Source organism: Balaenoptera borealis (assembly GCF_965194805.1).
Source record: "Balaenoptera borealis genome assembly, chromosome: 12".
Taxonomy (NCBI): domain Eukaryota; kingdom Metazoa; phylum Chordata; class Mammalia; order Artiodactyla; family Balaenopteridae; genus Balaenoptera; species Balaenoptera borealis.
This window is the reverse complement of record NC_138869.1, coordinates 80776673-80797555: the sequence shown is the minus strand read 5'-3', so window position 1 is coordinate 80797555 and position 20883 is coordinate 80776673. Positions and strand designations below refer to the sequence as shown.

Genomic DNA, 20883 nt, shown 5'->3' with positions numbered 1-20883 from the left:
ATATATACAAATTTAGTATTGTATTAGTTCCTCTTGCTAACCTTATTACTTTATTTTCATATATGAATATGTGTTATGTATAAAATATAAGGAATGAAAGTCAAGAAACATTTGTTTTTAATTTTTCAATTTCTACCATGTTGCACACTGGGAATTTAACATATATTTAGAAGATGTATTTTTAATATCTATCTTCTAACATTTATTAGTTTGACAAAAATTTGTTAGCAATCTAATATGTATATAGCACTGTGCTAGGAGCTATGGGCAAAGATGAAACAGAAAAAGATCCCACCTCCAACAGTACAGAAGATGGGCAAAATAAGTACATAATGTGAATAGTGATAAGACAGAAAATTATTACTTATTCATCTCTTACAAAACTAAACAACATGAATTTGAAATAAGAAAAACTGCTTTTAGTCAGAAGACTGGTGGCCAACTTAGTGAATGTGACTGAGCAGGGCCTTCAGAATCTACAGAACTGGGGCATGATAAGTGAGACAAAAGGAAAATCCATGAAAATACAGTCAGAGTAAAAATTCAGACAAATTAACTGTAAGGGACAATTGAGGATTAGCAAGTGAGGAAAGAAAGATAAACTAGGACCAGGACATAAGAGACCTCATTTGCCAAGTCAAGAAGTTTGAACTTCATTCAGCAAGTAATAGAAAGTTTTCGAAAATACTGAGCAAGGGAAGACAAGATAAGAATGAGAGAAACAAACAAGCTAAACAGAAGATAACAGCATGAGAAAAGGACAGAAACAGTGGGAATAAAGAGAAAAAGGTTAGGGTGTACAGCCAGTAGGCCTAAAAGTTAGTGGAATTAGAAGAGACAGAAGTCCCACATCTGCGTGACTAGAAGCGCAACAAACTTTCAACACACAGAAAATCAGAATCTGAAAAGAAGGTGCTACGTGTGACAGGGGACATGCTAAGTCTAAGTTCACAGTGGAACATCCAGGGAGTCTAATAGCTGGAAACTCAGGATAGAAGCTGGGAAAAAAAGAACTAGATTTCAATGGCAGATGCACCAGAGCTAATTATGATACTCCTGGACACAGGCGAGCAAAGAGTAGATGCACAGAGAAGGGGGCTAAGCACAACACGGAAGGAACACCTCACTTAGGTGAGGAGAGATGGAGAAGTCAGACAGAAGAATGCACGGCCACGTAAACCAAGACCTACTTTGAAAAGGTGGTGATGGTAAAAATGTGAAGTGCTGTAGAAACCGAAGAGACATAGGAGTTGCCATCAGTAAACACAAAATGCAAGGGGTTAAGGACTGAACTAAAAGTGAAGAATTAGTGACTGCAAATGTATGCTTTTCTTGTTTTTTGTTTTGTTTTTTTTTCTTTTTTGCAACAAATGAACTGCAAATGAAAAGAGAATACAGATCAAGAGGGCAGCTAGACCTAAAAGGGGGCTTTTTATTTTTTGAATAAAGAGGAAAATTGAGTATTTTCAGGGAAAGAAAGGAGACTGCCAATAAAGGTTATGTGTCAGATATAAGAGTAAAAATGGAGTTTTGATAATCTGCCAAATACCTTCACATATATTATCTCAACAACTAAAGCTGAACGAGGTAAGTGACTTCTTCATTCAAATGGCGTAACTTAATCCCTGAGAGCAAAGGTTCTGGAGTCTGGCTGCTTCTATTAAAAATGTTAGCTCCACTGCTAATTTAATCATTCTAAACCCTGGTTTCCTCACTCTTAAAATAGGAACAATAATGCTTACAAGTTGTTATGTATCCAATGAGACAATGTTCAGAAAGTGCTAAGCCTGACAAATATGTAGTTCTGAACTGAAAGTCAGGAGGGTAAGTCAGAAGAGGAGCTCAAGTTTTTTAACGGCAAGCCCTACGTTCTCTGTTTCACAGTGCTAACAAAAGAAACAGGTTAAGTACTGAAGCAAGGTAAAAATAGGGAGGAGTATGCAATACTTAAACACAGAATGGGAAGAGCCTCTTAAAAAAGGCAGGAAACACTTTCTCTGAGGTATGCAGAAAAAAATACAAATAAAAAAAAAATACAAATGAAGACCAAAGTCAGTGAGGATGGAAAAAAGTAAGGAAGATAAAGAAAATAAGTGAAACTGTCTGTCATCAGCAGAGAGTGAAGATGATGACATTAGCTACAAAGTAAACTCAATTCAGTGAGAAATTAAAGTCAGCAAATCTATAGCCATCCCGTTACCATCACCACCCCTGCCCCCAGGCAAAAAAAAGAAAAAAAAAGTTTAACTGTGAAGAAAAGAGAACTACAGCTCAAGAAAGAAGGAGTGTTGAGTGCAAGAGATCTAGAACTAGACACTTTTAAGAGGCAAGAACCATGTTTGCTTTATTCATGAGTGTATACCTTGTGCCTCGTGTCTATGAGAGTGAGTGCTCAAAAAACATTTGCCGAATGAATGAACGGAATGTGGCAGGGAGTCAACAAGAGATTAATTAAATGTCGACCAAGCTGTAGGGAGTGTCCAACTAAAGCAGGATAGCATACTCTGTGGTGGAACCAATCACCCAGGTGGGTTGGAAAAAACATGCCTAGTTTATGCTGACTACAATCTCAATGCTGGAAGAAATGAATTACCTCTAGATTACTTCTCATTGCCTTCTCTTCTTCCAAATCTTTTCGTAGTTTTTCCAGTTCTTTCCTAAAAACAAAGTATTTATTACTGTTAAGTCTTTTGATTAAACAATATATATTTGACTAAAGTTAATAGGATCTCTGTTGCCTGATATCCCAGAACATAGGGAAAACTTTTAAAGGAAACAGCCATATTGACTGAGAAAAAATTCAAATTCTCTAGTTGAAATGATTCAATACAACAGTTAAAAACACAGCAAAATCATGGCAAACCTGAGATAAAGAAATTTTTAAGTGAATACAGGTAATTTTCCATATTCAGTTATCATCCATTTCCAAGGCAGGACACACAGCCCAAATAATTTGGGAAAATGAATGTGAAAATACGTCACAGTGCAAGGCAAATTATAATTTTTAATACAATAACCTGTACTTTACATATCTCTTTCTTTAATTTTTTTAAAATTAACTATTACATTAAAATCCAAAATCCAAACCAATAAACAAAAAAATGCAGCCAACAATCCCTCTTCTGTAACTCATGTTTTCATTTTTCTAGGTTCCCTTGTATACTTTTATATAGTCATTTTCCCCTCCATTTCATTTTCCAAGAGGAACTCAAGACTTTTAAAATACTCTTTGGAAAGACTTCTAAAATATCTGATAAATAATATATGTAATTCATTAATATTTTTCTTCATTCTACAGCTTATTTAGGAGCACCTATGGGCAATTTGTACGTGGATTTATTATTTCATTATAGCACACTTGGTATCAAAAATGTAAAATGTCAAAATTAACAAATCAGATTGTTCTCTAATTGGTACCTGAGAGGTGCTCAATAAATATTTACTAGATAAATGAACTTACAGTTTATAATGTGCTTATTGCAGAAACTGTGGATAAACTTGCCAAACTTAAACCAAGATAAACTGAAGAATTCAAGAAATATCATGTATCAAATTTTCTCTCTATATATGATATAAATGTGCACAATATAGTTTTTTAAGTAGGCATTCAAGATAACTTTATGTTTCTATCTAAGAGATGTTTGTAGAAGTGCTTGCCAACTACAAATACATCATGTTGTTAATCTCAATATTTTTTAAAATAAATAATCCAATGTCAACAAAGAAATGGAGGAGAAACAGTGAGTTCAAAATCAGTGGTAACACGGTCTCTGGCGATGACTATTATACCAGATTCCAGATTCCATGAGATACTCTTAGAGGCCAGAGAAGAAGCTGGAATAGGGGAGGAGCACCTGAACCCTCACCCTCAGTTCAGTTAGATTAGCTGATCTTTGATCTATTTTACCTACTGGGCTTTTGCAGAAGTATGTTTAAAATGTTAACACATTTTAAAATTCTAATAATAATGTTTATAAGAAAAGATCTCTAAATCAATAGAAGATCCAAGTTTGAGTTCTAGCTCTGCCACTTAAGAGCTGTGTGATCTTACATAATTAGCTTTACCTCTCTAAACCTTTATTTCTTCATTTAAAAGAAGGGAGGGGACTATAGCAGGTGATCTTTTAAATTTATTTTAGCTCTAAAAAGTCTCTAACTTTTACTTAGGCATGCCTCACCATATACCATCATCAAAAACTTTCAGAGTTAAGAGAAAGGCCTTACAGATCACCTATCCCAACCCATTTGTTTTATAAATATCCAACTCAACCCCAGCAGAAACAGTGATCAAAGTCCTCTGAGAAGAAAACCAAATGTATATACAGATACACCACAGATCCAAAATAAAATGGCTTTTCCTAATACTTTTAAGACTAATTAACCCGTGTTTGACATTTCTAGCCTCAAATTATGTGTTTAAGGTTCATCTATGATATAACATGTATTAGTACTTCATCTCTTTTTACGGCTGAATAACATTCCATTGTATGGATGTACCACATCTTGTTTATCTATTCATCAGCTGATGGACAGTTGGGTTGTTTGCACTTTTTGGCTATTATGAATAATACTATAAACATCTGTGTACAAGTTTCGTTTGAACACTTGTTTTCAATTCTCTTGGACAATACTATACCTTGGTGAGGAACTGCTGGGTCATATGGGAACATGAAATTTAACTTTTGGAGTAACTGCCAGACTGTTTTCCAGAGTAGCTGTACCATTTTACACGAGGTTCCAATTTCTCACATCCTTGCCAACACTTGTATTGTTCATATTTTTTATTATAGCCATCCTAGTGGGTGCGAAGTAGTATTTCATTGTGGTTTTGATTTGCATGTGCTAATGACTAATGATGTTGAACATCTTTTCATGTGCCTATTGGCCATTTTTTTATAATCAAGCTACTAGAACCAACTCTATAATCAAGCTACTACTTTCTGTTTTAACTGGTTTGCCTTTTTCATAATTGGGCTAGGTTTTCTTACTCAAGCTTTCCAATTCCTAATTAGAATAACTAGAATTAATAGAGTTTCTAATTATTATGTTTTCTAATTCAAGCTTTTTTGCCTAGAGAGACACTATCAATAAAAATTTCTCTGAAAACAAACTTGCTCATACTAGAAACTTGGCAGATTACTTCTTTACTTGATATAATTTGAAAGAATTCTTTATACATGTGTTAAGTAGTGCTCAAAGAAGAAAATAAGGGCTACTTACCCATGATCCTTTCTTAGTGCTTCCACAACACACAGCAATTCAACAATCTGAGCTTTAAGTTCATCCAAGGAATTTTCTGTTTCTAGCTTAGCTTTGATTTCTAACGGAGTTAGAAAAGCAGCTGTATTTGGTTTAGAAGCACTTGAAGGTGTTGAAAGGTAAACAGATGGCTGAAAACGTGTAATAAACAGAAAATTTTTATTTGTACTTACATTTAATATTATGTTATAAATTCAAAAGATTTTTACTGCAAGGAGATAAATAACTGAAGTAATACTTCCAAGATAAATAAAAAACTTGACAATCCAAAAAGCAGTTTGATGTTCATAACTGGAAAAACCACTGAATGGCCAAAGAATAAACTTGTAATTACTAAGGGTTTTTGTGAGAAATGTCAAGGCTTTATTTTAAAAAAAAAAGAGAGAAAAGAAGATCTGTTAGATTTATCTTATGGTTTACCTAGTGGAACATCTAGAAGCAAGAATATAAAAGCATTATTAAGGTACTGCTTTGATCCTTCATATTAAATAGTTATTATTTAGAATATCCAGAAAGCTCCAATTAAAAGCAATTATGAAGGATTTAGTAAGTCCATAGAAGAGGCATTAAAATGGATCCATGGCCTGACATTCTTTTACCATTTCACTTAGGTAACAGCAAGTAAAATTTCAATAGACTGCTAACAGCTGAGAGAATTCAGATTAAGTGTATCTGATAAACTGAATAGCAGTCAAATGTCTTGAAATAAATTTGAGGAACAGGCATGATCTTCTCAAATATAAGCTGTGTGTCAGTTGTGGTAATACTATCTTAAATTAAAATGGCAAGGGTTTAGCAAAGACTCTTAACACCACGTAAGAGACGGAAGAATCCATGTATTCTACCATTCATTCCAGTGTGTATTCAGGGCTTATTATGGTGCCAAGCACCAAGTTACATAAGGAGTAAAAGAGTGATGGCTTCTGCCTAAGGAGTGAATGTTTAATGGGAAATGAAACAAATGTATATAGATCTATGCCTTAAAAAAATATGAAACATGTAACATTTGTATTACTCATTTAAAATAATGTGACTCTCCTAAAAAAGATCTACAGAGAATAATGTAACTTAAGTTTAACAGTAATTATTTTATTTTATTTAGTTTTAGTAGGAATTATTTTATTTCCTGGCAGAAGAAATAATTCTTCCTGAAGGACACTTTAAATTCCACAATTTTGATGTTCACAAAGAACCCTACAAATTATACAAATCTTAGACCACAAGGCACCTTACCTTTGGAGAGTAGCATGAATCCTTCTTAAATTCAGATGGCTTTAGCTTGGCACTATCATCTTCTTTTGGTAACTTCAGGATTTTTTCTGGGCTTTGAGTTGGCTGAATGATTTTTTTTTTAAATCAAGAAACAGAAAACACCAAAGAAAGAAAAGGCAGTAAGCATCTGGATAATAAAGTAAGTAACTTTTATCACTGTTTTCAGCAGATACTGTTCCAGATATTCCATTATTGTTAACAGGATTTTATATAATTTCATGCTGAATAACACACTTGCGTATCTTGAGGGTGGAAAAACAGCTTGCCTATTAGCAACAAAAATTTTCCCTACTTAGGTAATTTAAAAGCACAATAGTACTTAAGAGCTAATGTATTAACACTAAAGTACTACCAGTATCCCAGGCAATATACTGAGAGCATAAAAAGAAGTTACACGTTTAGAGACCAGGATTAGTACTACAAAAAACACTGACTATTTCAGGAGGAAAAAAAATGTTCTTATTCTTTCCTGAAGTGAATATGTACCACTCAATTCTAATTACTGCTTTTGGACAAGTATATTGCACAGGTCCCCTGTCCCCTCTCAACACTGTGCTCTGTGGTTATGGTCTTAGGACAACTCTGCTTCTGATTCTGTAACCTTCCATTCCATGTCCTGTGGAAATGAACAGGTCTCTTCCCCCATATCTCTTAAATACAACCCTTGGCCACTTGAGTATAGCTATCTTCCTGATTTTTAAACTTCAGTGGAGCTATAAATCCTCCCTCGTTCTTATCTTCAGAAGGACTCTGGATTTACTAAATTCTCTGTGCTTTATAATACTAAATGTAACTCACAGAATGTCCACCATTGAAGCGGCCAGGCAATCTTCTTCCCGGCATCTTCGGTCTATTTGCAGTGAGATGTAGCAAGTTTTCTGAGGAAGCTATGTCATCAAAATTTACAAGATCTGGAGAATAAAAGTAAACATATTTATTAAGAGATAACTGCACATTTTAAAAGGCAAAAAAGAACGTCTCTGGATTTTTAACAAACTAAAATTAAAAAGAATACCAGCAAGACTCACAAGTTGACCTGTGCTTTTCATATGCATTTGGAAAACAACATTCACCCTCAAAAACTAACATCCTCTTTACCTGATACATTTTATATATTAACAATATAAAGTTCATGTTTCTAATAGAGACTTAGACCTCAACAAAAGTTCTTACTGAAAGATATAAATCTGTACCACAAGTTGTAGTAGTATGAAAAAGCAGTCATCTTAAGTTCTTGCTTATAAAAAAAAACATGATCTACTTCTTCAACTCAGAATTAATTACAATATATCAAAAAACTTACTTATGAAATGTGCTTTAAAGTTCAAGTAATATCCTAATATTAAAATTTTTTAAACTCAATTTTATCTGGGACCCTGCTGCTTTCCAATTGCATTTCTTAATGTAAACTGAAAGTGTAATTTAATGTGTCTTCATATATGTCTGTGCATAGTATACTGTAGCTGGGACTCGACCTGTTTATAGTTCACTGTACTTCTGCTTAGACATTATCATGTGTAGGAATCAGACGATAGTTATAAATCTAAGGCAAATCAGATACCAAGAGAAAATGCTACATAAATCATCCATTTGCTTCCCTACCACCAAAGGCTGGTGGACCTCTGATCCAATAACTTGAGTTTAAGGACAAATCTAGGTAATTTGTATCTCTGAAACAATGGTATATAATACCTTCCCTTTTTCTAGATGGTCCAGAAAACCTTGCTGACGGAGTTGATCTTTAATTTTGAAGCCCAGATATCTATAAGTGATAATAAGAACCCTAAGGTTAATTCCTGGCACTTCCACTATCATTATAATTTTCCTTTGGCCCAGATTCCAAACTAAGAATATTAATCACAGTCAATATGCCGTCACTCATTATGGCAGCAGGTATCTTTTGCCTTGTCTTCCGGGTATGGAATCATTCTTCACGTTGCCATTGCCTGGAAGTTTATAATGCTTTCTGTCAAATATTTAGATGTCCAAACTCAGAGAATTGTTATTTCTTAAAAGAAATCTAAAGATACGTATCATTACTGCCCTTAAAGCTTACTCATCAAATTTCATATTCAAAGTAATTTATTTAGAGAGTTTTTTTTAAAGGGATGGAGGACACAAAGGTAAAACAGGAAGAGGTTACCACTAATTGGCAATATACATTTTGTAACAACTCTAAGTATTTGTTGACCTCTGTTAATTCTTTTCCATCTTCACATTCTGGGATTACTTTGTACGTTCTATCTTGGATCTAGTCACTAGGCTAATATATCACAACAGGCAATCTAATGGGCTTGGATTAATTTTTGTGTTGAGTTCAATAATTGTCTATAAATAATTATAATATACAACAAACCACAATAAGAAACACAGTGGCTTTAATGGAGAATGATTATATAATGTGAAAGACCTTGAGCTCAAACATATATTTAAATATCTCATTTGTTAATTTCATAAACAAAGAAAACAATATTTTAAAAGATGTTAAAAATATGCTGTAGTTTGAAGGGTTAAAAATTGTTTTTACATCGATAAATATGTATTGACAACCTACAAAAAAAACCTTGAAAAGTACAATCCATTTTGGCCTGTGGAGATTATTTTCAAATGCATATTTAAGCAACTTTTAAAAAGAAAAAGAAACAAACAAAGGAGGAGATAAAGATAAATTAAAAGGGTAAATAAAAGGAAGATTTACAAAATTATACACCATGCTCATGTAAAAATGTCTTCTATATGTCCAGTTTTGGGCCACAACACCAAGACAAGTAATTTTACTATTCTAAAACTCTCTCAGGTCCTCCATTTAAGTCATTAGGTTAGTAAAATGAAATAGTGCACATTTCTGACTCATGATATACTTGAATGCTTTTAAATTTACCTAAGAGTGGTATCAGTGGATTTATATTTTACACATGGCATAAAAGGCATGACAATTACTTAAGTCTTGCCATCACATTGTCACTCTGCCAGCCATTTACATGTCTACACAGCCTAAGACATGGAATTTTAAAATATCAAAATAAATATAAAATTTTGGGAGAAAAAAACTGACTTTTATGGTTGTCAACTAAAAAAAACTTTTATCAAAAGAATATTTTAAACTATCAAGAAAAAATTTCCAATACGAATTTCATTTTATTTTAAAATGGAAAACCAAAAGGGTTAGAATAGACAGACAAACACGTACACTTTAGTAAAATTACAAAGAAAAATCAATGTGCACCACCTATTCATATTGACTATATTATTTTTCTTTTATAAATTGTCATCTTACCAAAATGGAGAAAGGTAGGATAATTTCCTGACACGTAAGAAGGGAAACATGGCAAACAGGCTAGGAAACAAAATCTGGAAAGAAAAGTCAAGGATAGGAATGTCTAGAAAAAAGACTAAACCAAAAAAATTATTTTACAAAGCAGGAAAAAGGAACAGTTGTAGAATGAATAGAACCATTTTATTGTTTAGCAGATATTGCAGTTTATCTAAACTTACATTAAGATGTGTATTAGATTTTAGATTTATTCTTTTGTCTTTCAAAAGGAAAAACTATGATTAGTATTAATTTCAATATACATTAAACTAGAAAGAAGTCTTTTTTAAATTACTCACTGAACACCAAGACAACTTTTAAAAGAATGTTTTAGTACTAAAATTAGAGGTCAGAGTAATAAATCAACATATTAACAACTCATTGATATAGTTATAACTGAAATTAAACCACCTTTTAGTCAAAGTTTTGGTCCTCAGCACATGATAGTAGTTACAATAAAAGAGGCAATTTTAATTCTGGTATGGTATAATAGGAAAAAAATATGCCAAATATTATTTTTAAATATCCCACTATAAAAATACAGTAGTGCCTTAAGTGATACTCTCTATAATGATATTATCAAGGAAATTATTATTAGAAAATAAAAATTTTAATTACTGCTCTTATTTCCCAGGTAAATTCTACATTTTGGGGTATGGTGTTTTGTTTTGTTTTAATACTAGTTTAGATACAGGCTCGCTTTTTATAGTGTCTACCACTCAACAGGTAAACACTGTATTCAAAAAATCTCACCATAAATTCTTTCTGGAAGAAATAAATGAATAAATATTGGGAAATTAATTCAAACAAAATAGATCAATTATTAAATAGAACTGAAGAGAAAGAATGTTGCCCTATTTAACAATGAAGGTTTTCAGATCAAATAATGTATGTATCTCTAAAATTTCCTTTAATCCAAGAAGAATTTATCACAAAAGATAATGAAAAAGGATAAAATACTACACTCTAAGAATACTTCATCAACTGTGCTTTCTTAACGAAATAGCTATGTTTCCACTAAGTTTTCTATCTTGTAGTTTAAAACTAACTGTAAACCAATTTTACTTCCTGGAAAATTTACTATTTTAGAAATACTTAGACTATGTGAACTTTACAATTAACCTGTAGTAGCAATGAGACTATCCTAAACCAATTTTTGATGAAGTGTTGGAAAAAGAGAAAAAAATTTAAACATGGTCTGATAGCTCTGCAATTTGTAGTACTATCTTGTATCATATATGAGAATATTTATGAAAAATCTTTAAAAAAAATGAAACAAATTGAGTATTCTAGGAATGTTTTTCTTATATGAACAAAAAGACTGTATTTATATACATGAATATATATGTTTATATATGGGTTTGTATACAGCCATATCAGAAAGTAACAAAAGGAATTTACATCCTTAATAGATAAGAGCAGAAACAGAATAAGAAGTGATTAACAGTGGAGGAGGGGAAGAAGAAGGGAAATTACATTTTATAACAACTTCCATGTCAGGTTTTCTAATAGGTATCATAGATATAATGGATCATTCAATTGTTAGTTAAGTGAGAAAATAAGAGAAGAAACATGCCAATGACCAACTAGCCAATAATTTAAAACTCACATTTTTTTAACAGCAGATTCTACTATATCATTTTGCCTCAAATTATTCTTTTACAAAATAATTAAACTCTAAGGAGATTTTCATGTATGTTTTAAACTTTCTGAAACTTACGTTAAAGGGCTAGTTTCATGTCATTTAAAAAATTTAAAACCTCAAACTGAGCCATTTATGTAAATTAAAACATGCCTCAATCTAATGCCAAATTTGAGGCTGTATCTAATACAGAACACAGTTTTTTTTATAAGGTGCCAACAACTCAAAGAAGAGGTAAAACACTTTTATACTACAAGTACTAAGGACATGATATTCTAATTTTAAAAAAAGGAAATAAGGAATAGTCTGAGTTGAGGTTGGAGACATAAGCTACTTGCTGTCAGCAGTTATGCCTTTTATCTTAGCATACTATTTGTGCCCAAAACACTACTGCAAATACACAGCTGCTCAGTAAATATTTGCTACTTAATATGAACTCAATTTCCAAAATTTATATTTTCTGAACTTTATAGGGTGTAAGTGCAGTACACCAAAGGCAGTGTGATAGTGGAAGATATAAAGACTGCAGCTTGCAAGTCAGCTGTTAGTTTTTTGACCGTATATGTGTCTTGGCACCTCTAAATTACTTCCTTATTTATTTCAACAAAAAAGCAAACTAGAAGTTAGAAAGTTTCAAACTCTGTTCCACAAAGCCTCTCATTTTTAATGAAGAATAAATAATAGCTATGGATATAAGACAAGAAATGGGACTAAAAAACAAAGGAAAAAATAGAACTTTTCAACCACCAATAGCCTGACATTGTTACATGGTATTTAGAAATGTACCAAAGGAAATAAAGCTTGCTGGTAATCACATATAGATAAAGCTTGGAAAAAAAGTGAAAATTTGTTTTAACTGACTTAAATTTTTTTGGTAATTTCCACGACTTTGAGAAAACTAAATAAAGCAAATGTTGAAGAATGATACAAAGTAACAAAAAACACAGAAAAAAAATAATAAGCTCTAAATATTACTCTTTCAGCTCCCAAAGAGACTCATCAAAATTTTAGACTTCTGATAAAGAAAGATTGCAGGAAATTGTGGAAATTCAAAAGATAATACCTACGGATTTTTGATATCCAGAGTTAAAAGTGTGTGCTTAAATTTTTTTTCTCTATTACTTTTGAAAACACATTTCTAGCTACATTTTAAATTAACAGAAAACAGTAAGAACTAATAGAATTGCATTTTTTACCACTAACCTCAATTTTAAAAAAATTAAAGGATATCTTTAAAAAACACGAAGTTTTTTTTGTTTTTTATTTAACTAACAGAAAATTAGAACAATTTTCACCAAAAACATACTGAATATATCTGAGTGACTGTCTCTAAAATACAATCAATGTCTCAATTTCCAGAAATTACTGATGAATATGGTTTCATCCAGATCAGGTAGGCTCCAAATACATGATGAAAGATCTATAAGACATTCCAATTAAAAATCTGAAGGAGACTATGCTTAGGTTAGAGCTTTTGTACTGACAAACTAAAGAGAATGAAGAAAAATAAAATCACCTAAAAAATTTGAAAGGTAATACGTAGCGCATTTTACAATAGAGTGACAAAAAAAATCTTAGTGTAACTGGCCTTCAAGTTTAAATGTAAAGAAATGTTAACTTGAAGCTAAAAAATACGTTGACATTAATTTTTTTTAAAGAAAATCACAGAGAACTTTATATAAAGGGGATTTAAAGAGTTCTCTTCTGGTTTACATGATCTTGAACACTTGCTGTGTCCTTAGCTTACTTCATTTAGATGCAAAATAGGGGAAAATGGCATCTACCTCTTAGAGTCAGTGTTAAGATAAAATAAGAATATATATGAGAAAATGCTTTTAAAATGTTAAAAAACTAAAAACGAATGCAAAGTGCTATAAAGTAACCATTACCACAAAGTAATGATGGTGCAGTGCCTTTAACAGTGAGACCTTGTATCAAGACTTCTCTGAAGCAAAAAAAAAAAAAGACTTTTCTGTTTCAAGTATTCCATTTTACAACTGAGAAGTATAAAAAACCAGGAGACAAAGATGATTAATGGGCTGAAAAATCAGTCCTAAAACTTAAGGAATAATATTTAGCTAAAGAAGTAAAGCCTGCTGAGATAGATAGATATATATATAGAGAGAGAGAGAGAGAGGGTGAGAGAGAGAGACTTAAGAAAGCCTATTTTCCAGAATTGGAAACAAAAGTATCTTGAGATTTAAGTGGAAAAATAAAAATAGTCTTCTTAAATATAATCTAGTGTGGGCACTGGAAGTCTATGTCACTCACATCTGCTTAAGTTAGATGGTATGGTCATTCCATTATAAAGGGATAGAATGATAAATGAGTGATCTTTTAATATCCATCTCAGTTTTCTGACCAGTGAGAAAGCTTATGTGAACCATAAATACCTTGCCCATTTATATTCTTTCAGTTTCATTTTTCTATTTTGACTTCAGAGATTTTTAAAATGTTTAATAAACTTCCACTGTTATCTATCCACACACAAATTACATACACAAATTTCTTATTTTAAATAGTTTCTGAAAACTACATTTGCAACTTCTTTTTATGCACCACCTTTCCACATGTTAACTTACCTGTTTCTTTAGGGCTTCTAACTGTAAATGTATCTAGGTCTACTGATTTTGGTCTAAGTGGTAACTGTTCAGAATCTAGCTTTGGTTTTGATACTGGCTCAGTTTCAAATTTTGATAAAATGGTAGAAACGTCTCCATTAATCCTAAAATGAGAAAAATCAGACACATGCAAAAATCATTTGTATGTAAAGCATGACCATCTTTTAACACTGTGATTTAATGACACTAAAGAGGGACTTCCCTGGTGGTCCAGTGGTTAAGACTCCACACTCCCAATGCAGGGGGCCCGGGTTCGATCCCTGGTCAGGGAACTAGATCCCGCATGCTGCAACTAAGAGCCCGCATGCCGCCACTAAAAGATCCCACATGCCGCAACTAAGACCTGGCACGGCCAAATGAATAAATAATTTTTTTAAAAAAGTAATAATGACACTAAAGACGTTATACCATAATGCTGATTTTCTTTCTTGTCTATAAAATTATTTCCATAAACATAAACCTCTACCCTAAGACCAATCATAATAAAATGAGAAATGTAAAACAGCTCAACATGAGTATATTCACCTAGTATGAATATAAGATTAACATTTAACACAGATTACAGTCTCTACAAAAAATATGAAAAGCAAATACTTTAAAAATTACTTTGACATTTAGAAAGGCAGTAGAGCCAATTATGTCAAAGGCAGGTAAATCAATAAGCTAACTCCAAATTAGATAACACTTACTTGGCTGCAGGAGGTGGCGGAGGAACCGGTTTTTCAGGTCGCTTTGGGTACACTGTTCCAGGAGATCTCAGTAAATTATTGGCTTTGGCGGGCGGAGCAGGCTTCTTGGGTGGGACTTGTGGGGCAGCTGGTTTACAAGGCTTCTGTTCCGGCACTGACTTCTCATCTGATTATTTAAAAATATTCAGTAGGTTACTAACAACCAGAACTATTTAGGTTTTCCTATTTCTTAAAGCTAATGTCAGGCTGGAAAGGTGTGAAACAGAAAGAGACACTATTCGTGTATGTGTGCACTGTTTTACCTGTTTTAAAATTATAACTTAATAATCCTAACTATCCTTTAAAAAAAACTCTACTTTGGTGGGAAGGAGGACCACTAATAAGCTTCTGATCAACAAATAATGCCTGCTTCTTACTGTCTTCCCACCACCCTTTGCTTTTAGGGCTGGTATTCTACTCAAATATAATCATGTATGATTTTACTCTAAGCAGAGAACAATATTATCTAGACTTATATCTAGATTACTTTCTGAAACTGAAGTATAGAGAACTAAAAATGAGTGGGAACTCTAGTGCCATTTAATGTACATATTTAATCATGATGACAAAAAAAAATTTTAAGAGAAACTGAGGCTAGATTGATTAGTCACAGATGAGAAAAGTACAGGCTTATATTTATAACTCTTATCATTGTATTAGGAATTTTATTAGTATCATTTCATTTAATAATTCTATGAAATAGATAAGAAAATATGCTGGGAAAAAAACATTAAGGACAATGTCATGCCATGTTAATAGAAACAATTTTATCACCAAAAAGGCATAGTTCTATACATAATGACATACTTAGTTCCTGATCTTTCAGGTACTAAGAATGGGTATTAAATTTGACACGTGTGCACACATATGAGATATTCATGATACAGCAGTCAGCATAAATATATTATAAGGCATATATGCAAAAATAAGAAAGCTCCCAAGAGCAATACTGAGTACTTTTCAAGATTTACTAGGTCTTTGAAAAGAATGTCTATCACAGGACCACACACAATTTCATGAGATTTCTTATCAATCAGAAACCAGTAATTATGAATCTTGAACAAACACTGAAGGCCGGGGGCTTCCCTGGTGGCACAGTGGTTAAGAATCCGCCTGCCAATGCAGGGGACACGGGTTCGAGCCCTGGTCTGGGAAGATCTCACATGCCACGGAACAACTAAGCCCATGCGCCACAACTACTGAGCCTGGGCTCTAGAGCCCGTGAGCCACAACTACTGAGCTTGCGTGCTGCAACTAATGAAGCCCACGAGTCTAGAGCCCGTGCTCCACAACAAGAGAAGCCACCACAGTGAGAAGCCTGAGCATCGCAACAAAGAGTAGCCCCTGCTTGCTGCAACTAGAGAAAGCCCGCGCGCAGCCAACGAAGACCCAACGGCAGCCAAATAAATAAATAAATAAAATAAATTCTAAAAAAAGAAAGTAGTTGGCAAAAACCAAACAGCAGTCAAAACTGATAAAGGCCAAATTTAAAAAAACAACAACAACAAAAAAAACCCCACTGAAGGCCAGGGGTAAACCCCTTGTTAAAAATATCTGATTTCATCTAACAACAATGAAAATACAAAATGCTGCTGTTTCAGTTTTATCATTTATGTATAGCTTCCTTGGATCGTTTGAAAATATACCTTAGTCGTTTAAACCCTCGTCATCATTTGGTACAAAAATCCATCTCTATATGGCTTCAAGGTGTTACAAGCACATCATGTAATTACACCACCAGAAGTGAAAGCCAACTCCCCAATTCTAACTATAGCTGATAGAGCCATCATTATCAGAGTTATAACAGTCAGCCAAACTTATTTTTAGAAAATATTAAAAGAAAGATATTTTAGATAAAACATCAGGGAAAATGTTAAATGATAAATTAAATAGAAGTTCACTGATTAAATGAATAACTTCTTTTAACACATATGTAAATAACAGCTTGTGGAATTCCCTGGTGGGCCAATGGTTAGGACTCTGTTTTCCACTGCAGAGGGCAAGGGTTCGATCCCTGGTCTGGGAACTAAGATCTGGCATATTGTGAGTCGCAGCCAAATAAATCAATAAATAACAGCTTGAAATCAATTCAATTCCTAAAGGTTAGTCTAAAACAAAAGAACACATTCAATATTGCTGGAAATCAAAGGTGACAAAAATAAGATTCACCATTCCAGGTATATCCATAACTAAACCAACTACTACTATATGTTGATTTATTATATAACTAATATATGATGGCAATGTGTTTGAGTACTAGATTTATTTATTTTTATTGAGGTTACATTTACCTAACATAAAATTAACCATTTTAAAGTGAACAACTCAGTGCCATTTAGTACATTCACAATGTTATGCAACCACCACCTCTATCTAGTTCCAAAACTCTTTCATGACCCCGAGAGAAAATTCTGTTCCCATTAATCAGCTACTCCCCATTCCCTCCTCTACCAGGGCCACGAGGGGTCCAATTTCTCCACATCTTTGCCAATACTTGTTATTTTCAGTTTTTATTATTATTACAGACATCCTAGTGGGTGTGAAGTGGAAGCTCAATGTTGTCCTGGTTTGCATTTCTAATGACTAATGATGAACATCTTGCCATATGCTTGTTAGTCATTTGTATATCTCACTTAGAAAAATTCTATTTCAGTTCTTTGCACATTTTTTGATTGGACTGTTCATCTTTCTGTTGGTGAGCTATAATAGTTCTTTATATATTCCAGATACTGGACCCTTTTCATACTTCAGATATTCAGATTACCTTAGCCACATTAAGTTCCTTCCCCTCATGCCTCTTCCCAATCACTACCTCAATGCTCCCATCCAAAGTTATCTTCTAACACCATAGATCACTTTTGAATATTTTAATTTTACACCACTGAAATCATAAGATGCTGCTGTGTGAAACTCTATCTCATTCATTTGTTGCTATGCTATATATATAGTATCCTGGCATATAAATATACTTCAATTTTTTTATCCATTCAACTACTGATGGACGTTTCTGTTGTTTCCAACTGATGGTCAGTGTAAATAATGCTGTGATAAACTTTCTTATTTGAGTCATTTGGTGTACATTTGGAGCACACATTTCTTGTGAGTATATAATTAGGAGTAAAAGTGGGTAACAGGGTATATAGATTTATTCAACTTTAGTTCTCAAGAGTAGATATAACAGTTTACATTCCCACCTACAGTGTATAAGAGTTCTGAGAATCTGTATCCTCACCAACATTTAGTATTGTTAGTCTTTTTAAAAATTTCACCCATTTTGGTGAGAATCTTCCTTTGGTTTAAAATTATATTCCCTTGCTGAGTAATGAATCTGAATAACTTTTTCATACATTGATAAGAATGAAGCAGGCTACTGAAAGGTATGTCCAAGAAAGTCTTCCCCAAAAGCAGGAGAAAAACTTGTGCTCCAAACTGTTGCTATCATTACTCTCCTGAGGGGCAACATGCATGGCAAGCACTCGAGGTACCTCTGCTAAGCAGATTTGAGAAAACCCATGCGGTGGCTTGGGCAGGGAGTAGACAGTGAGGATTTACACTCCATTCTTATGATTTGGGAAAGTATCCCATGAAATAATGGGGTGTCACCTAAGAATCAAGGGCAATAGGGTGATTCGTTTCATGTTTTCTACTAGCTCTTTTTTAATCCTCCTCAATATGGCAGGGCATTTCAAAGGACATACTCTGTGAAACTGAGATCAAAAGAGAGATAAAAGTAATGAACGCACACACTGGTGGCATACACCGTTTCTCCTGTAAGAAGGCTTAATTAAGGCTCCTCAAAGTGGCCCTAGCCATGGTTTGAAAAAGCTCTCTCTGTTGACTCTGGAACAAGAGAGAGATAAACTGATGTTTATTTTTAAAGAAATAATTTAATCTATGTCAATAATATTCAGACCCTCTGAACTGACAGTGGCTCTCTCCCCCAATGCCCGTTAATAGGCAATGCCTGACACTTTTCTTATTTCTTGCACCAGATCTACTACAGCCATGTCAGGTTAATGAGAACATTTTGACAATATTAAGAATTGTTCCCCTTGTCATATTTGTCTTGTTTCTCTTATTTAAAAAATGCTTACATTTGCACACCTAAACTTCGAAATCAACACTTTATAGTAAGTTTTAAAATCTTTCCAGTGAAGAGTTTTGGTGGTGGTGTTAAGATTTAGAAATAAGGGGAAAAAGGTCTTTTCTATTTACTCACATATTTATCACTTCTGGCATTCTTCATTACTTTGTGTACATCCAAATCATTTTCCTTCTGCCAAAAAGAACCTCTGTTAACATTCCCTGTGTAGTACATACAGGTCTACTAGCAAAGAATTCTCTCAGATTTTATCTGAAAGTTTTAGTTTTGCCTCCATTGCCTGAAAAGTATTTTTGCCAGGTAGAGAATTCAAGGTTGACAATTATTTTCTTGCAGACTTTATGTTTTTCTCTTTATCACTGCTTTTCATAGAATTTATGATGATGTGCCTTAAGGTGATTTCCTTTACGCTTTTTCTACTTGGAGTTCACTGAGCTCCTTGGATCTGTGGGCTTAAAATTTGCACCAAACCTAAAGATTTTTCAACCATTATTTCTTCACATATTTTTTCTGTCCCCTCTCTTCATTTCCTCAGGGACTCCATTTACACATAAGCAAAACTGCTTGATATTGTCACTGAGGTCACTGATGCGTTGTTCATTTTCTTCTAGTCTTTTTTCTGTATATTTTAGATAGCTTCTACTGCTATGTCTTCCAGTTCACTAATATTTCCTTCTATAGTCTCCAAACTGCTGGTAATTCCATCCAGTGTCTTTCATTTCAGATGCTGTATTCTTCGTCTGCAAAATTTCAATTTGGGTCTTCTTTATATTTTCCATTTCTCTCACCATCATGTTTGTGTTTTCTTCTACTTTACTGAACACATGGGCTACATTTATAATAGCTATTTTAATGTTCTTGCTGCTATTTCCATCATCTCTTGATATTTCTGGGTCTGTTTAAATTGACTGACTTCTCTTTTGGTTGCTATTTTCTTGCTTCTTTCCATGTCTGATAATTTTTGATCAGATAATGGGCATTGTGAATTCTATCCTCTTGGGTGCTAGATTTTGTTATATTATAATGTAAAGCATTCTGGAATTAGATTGATCTTTTTCCTAGGTAGGCCTTTAGTCTAAGCTGATATACCCTTTTATGGACTTCAATGCCTTATGAGGTCTTGTGGCTCATGGGAACATGAACTATTTGTGAGTTCCAGAAACTGTTTCATCAAATGTCTTCCAGTAGTTATTTCTCCAGCTATGGAAATTTTCCTTTCACTTGTATGTAATTCAGTACTCGGCCAAAGCCTCATGGTAAGCCCTGTAGAGCTCTCTCAGTACTCTATGCAGTTCCTTCCATTCTGGCACTCTGTCCCACAAACTATAGCTGCCTCAGCCTCCCTAAACTCCTATTACCTCAACTCTCTATGAATACTGGGCTCTGTTTGGCTTTCTCCTTTCTGCTGCCTGAAAACTGCTTCTAGACAATAAGCTAGGGGTAATTTTAGGGTTTGCCTCATTGGTTTCAGTGATAACAGTCTTATGCTACCTGTTGTCCGATGTCTAAAACCACTGTTGTATGTATTTTGTCCAGTTTTCTAGCTGTCTAACTCAGGGGGACAAATTCAGTCCCTGACACTTCATCATGGCCAGGATTTTGAGCAAATAAATGCAATACAAATGCATTACCTTCCATTTTATTTATAAGATCAACTGACTGATTTCAGGAAATATAAGAAGTCATATTCTTAATTTTAACAAAACCCTTACCTACTTGATGAAGGGGACTATAAAAGAAATATCATAATGAAGATAATAAAGCCAGTAACATACTTCTTACATTTGGTTCTATGTATCTTTGTATGATGAGTTTTTCATGTAGGAGATATTATAACCAAGTACCAAAATAAACTGATCCAAGACTTGGACCTAACAACAGCTATATCACAAAGCACTAATCTGAGATTAAAAAATACCTTTATTAAATATAAATTGTTTTTGCAT

General features: G+C 33.4%; 1 protein-coding gene across 3 annotated transcripts in view; it reads right to left on the bottom strand.

The window, feature by feature from the left end:
• Positions 1–20883, bottom strand: part of CD2AP (CD2 associated protein) — a 111121-nt gene that overhangs the window by 4684 nt on the left and 85554 nt on the right. For 2 of the 3 annotated variants that reach the window (XM_082347615.1, XM_082347616.1), the window contains 6 exons: positions 14797–14962; positions 14069–14211; positions 7330–7442; positions 6493–6594; positions 5221–5390; positions 2594–2657 (listed from right to left, as the gene is read on the bottom strand). In XM_082347615.1, coding sequence (XP_082203741.1) covers positions 2594–2657; positions 5221–5390; positions 6493–6594; positions 7330–7442; positions 14069–14211; positions 14797–14962 — 758 coding nt within the window. Of the gene's footprint in view, positions 1–2593; positions 2658–5220; positions 5391–6492; positions 6595–7329; positions 7443–9808; positions 9883–14068; positions 14212–14796; positions 14963–20883 lie in introns of those variants that run through there. The other variant, XR_014232706.1, reaches the window with a different exon arrangement.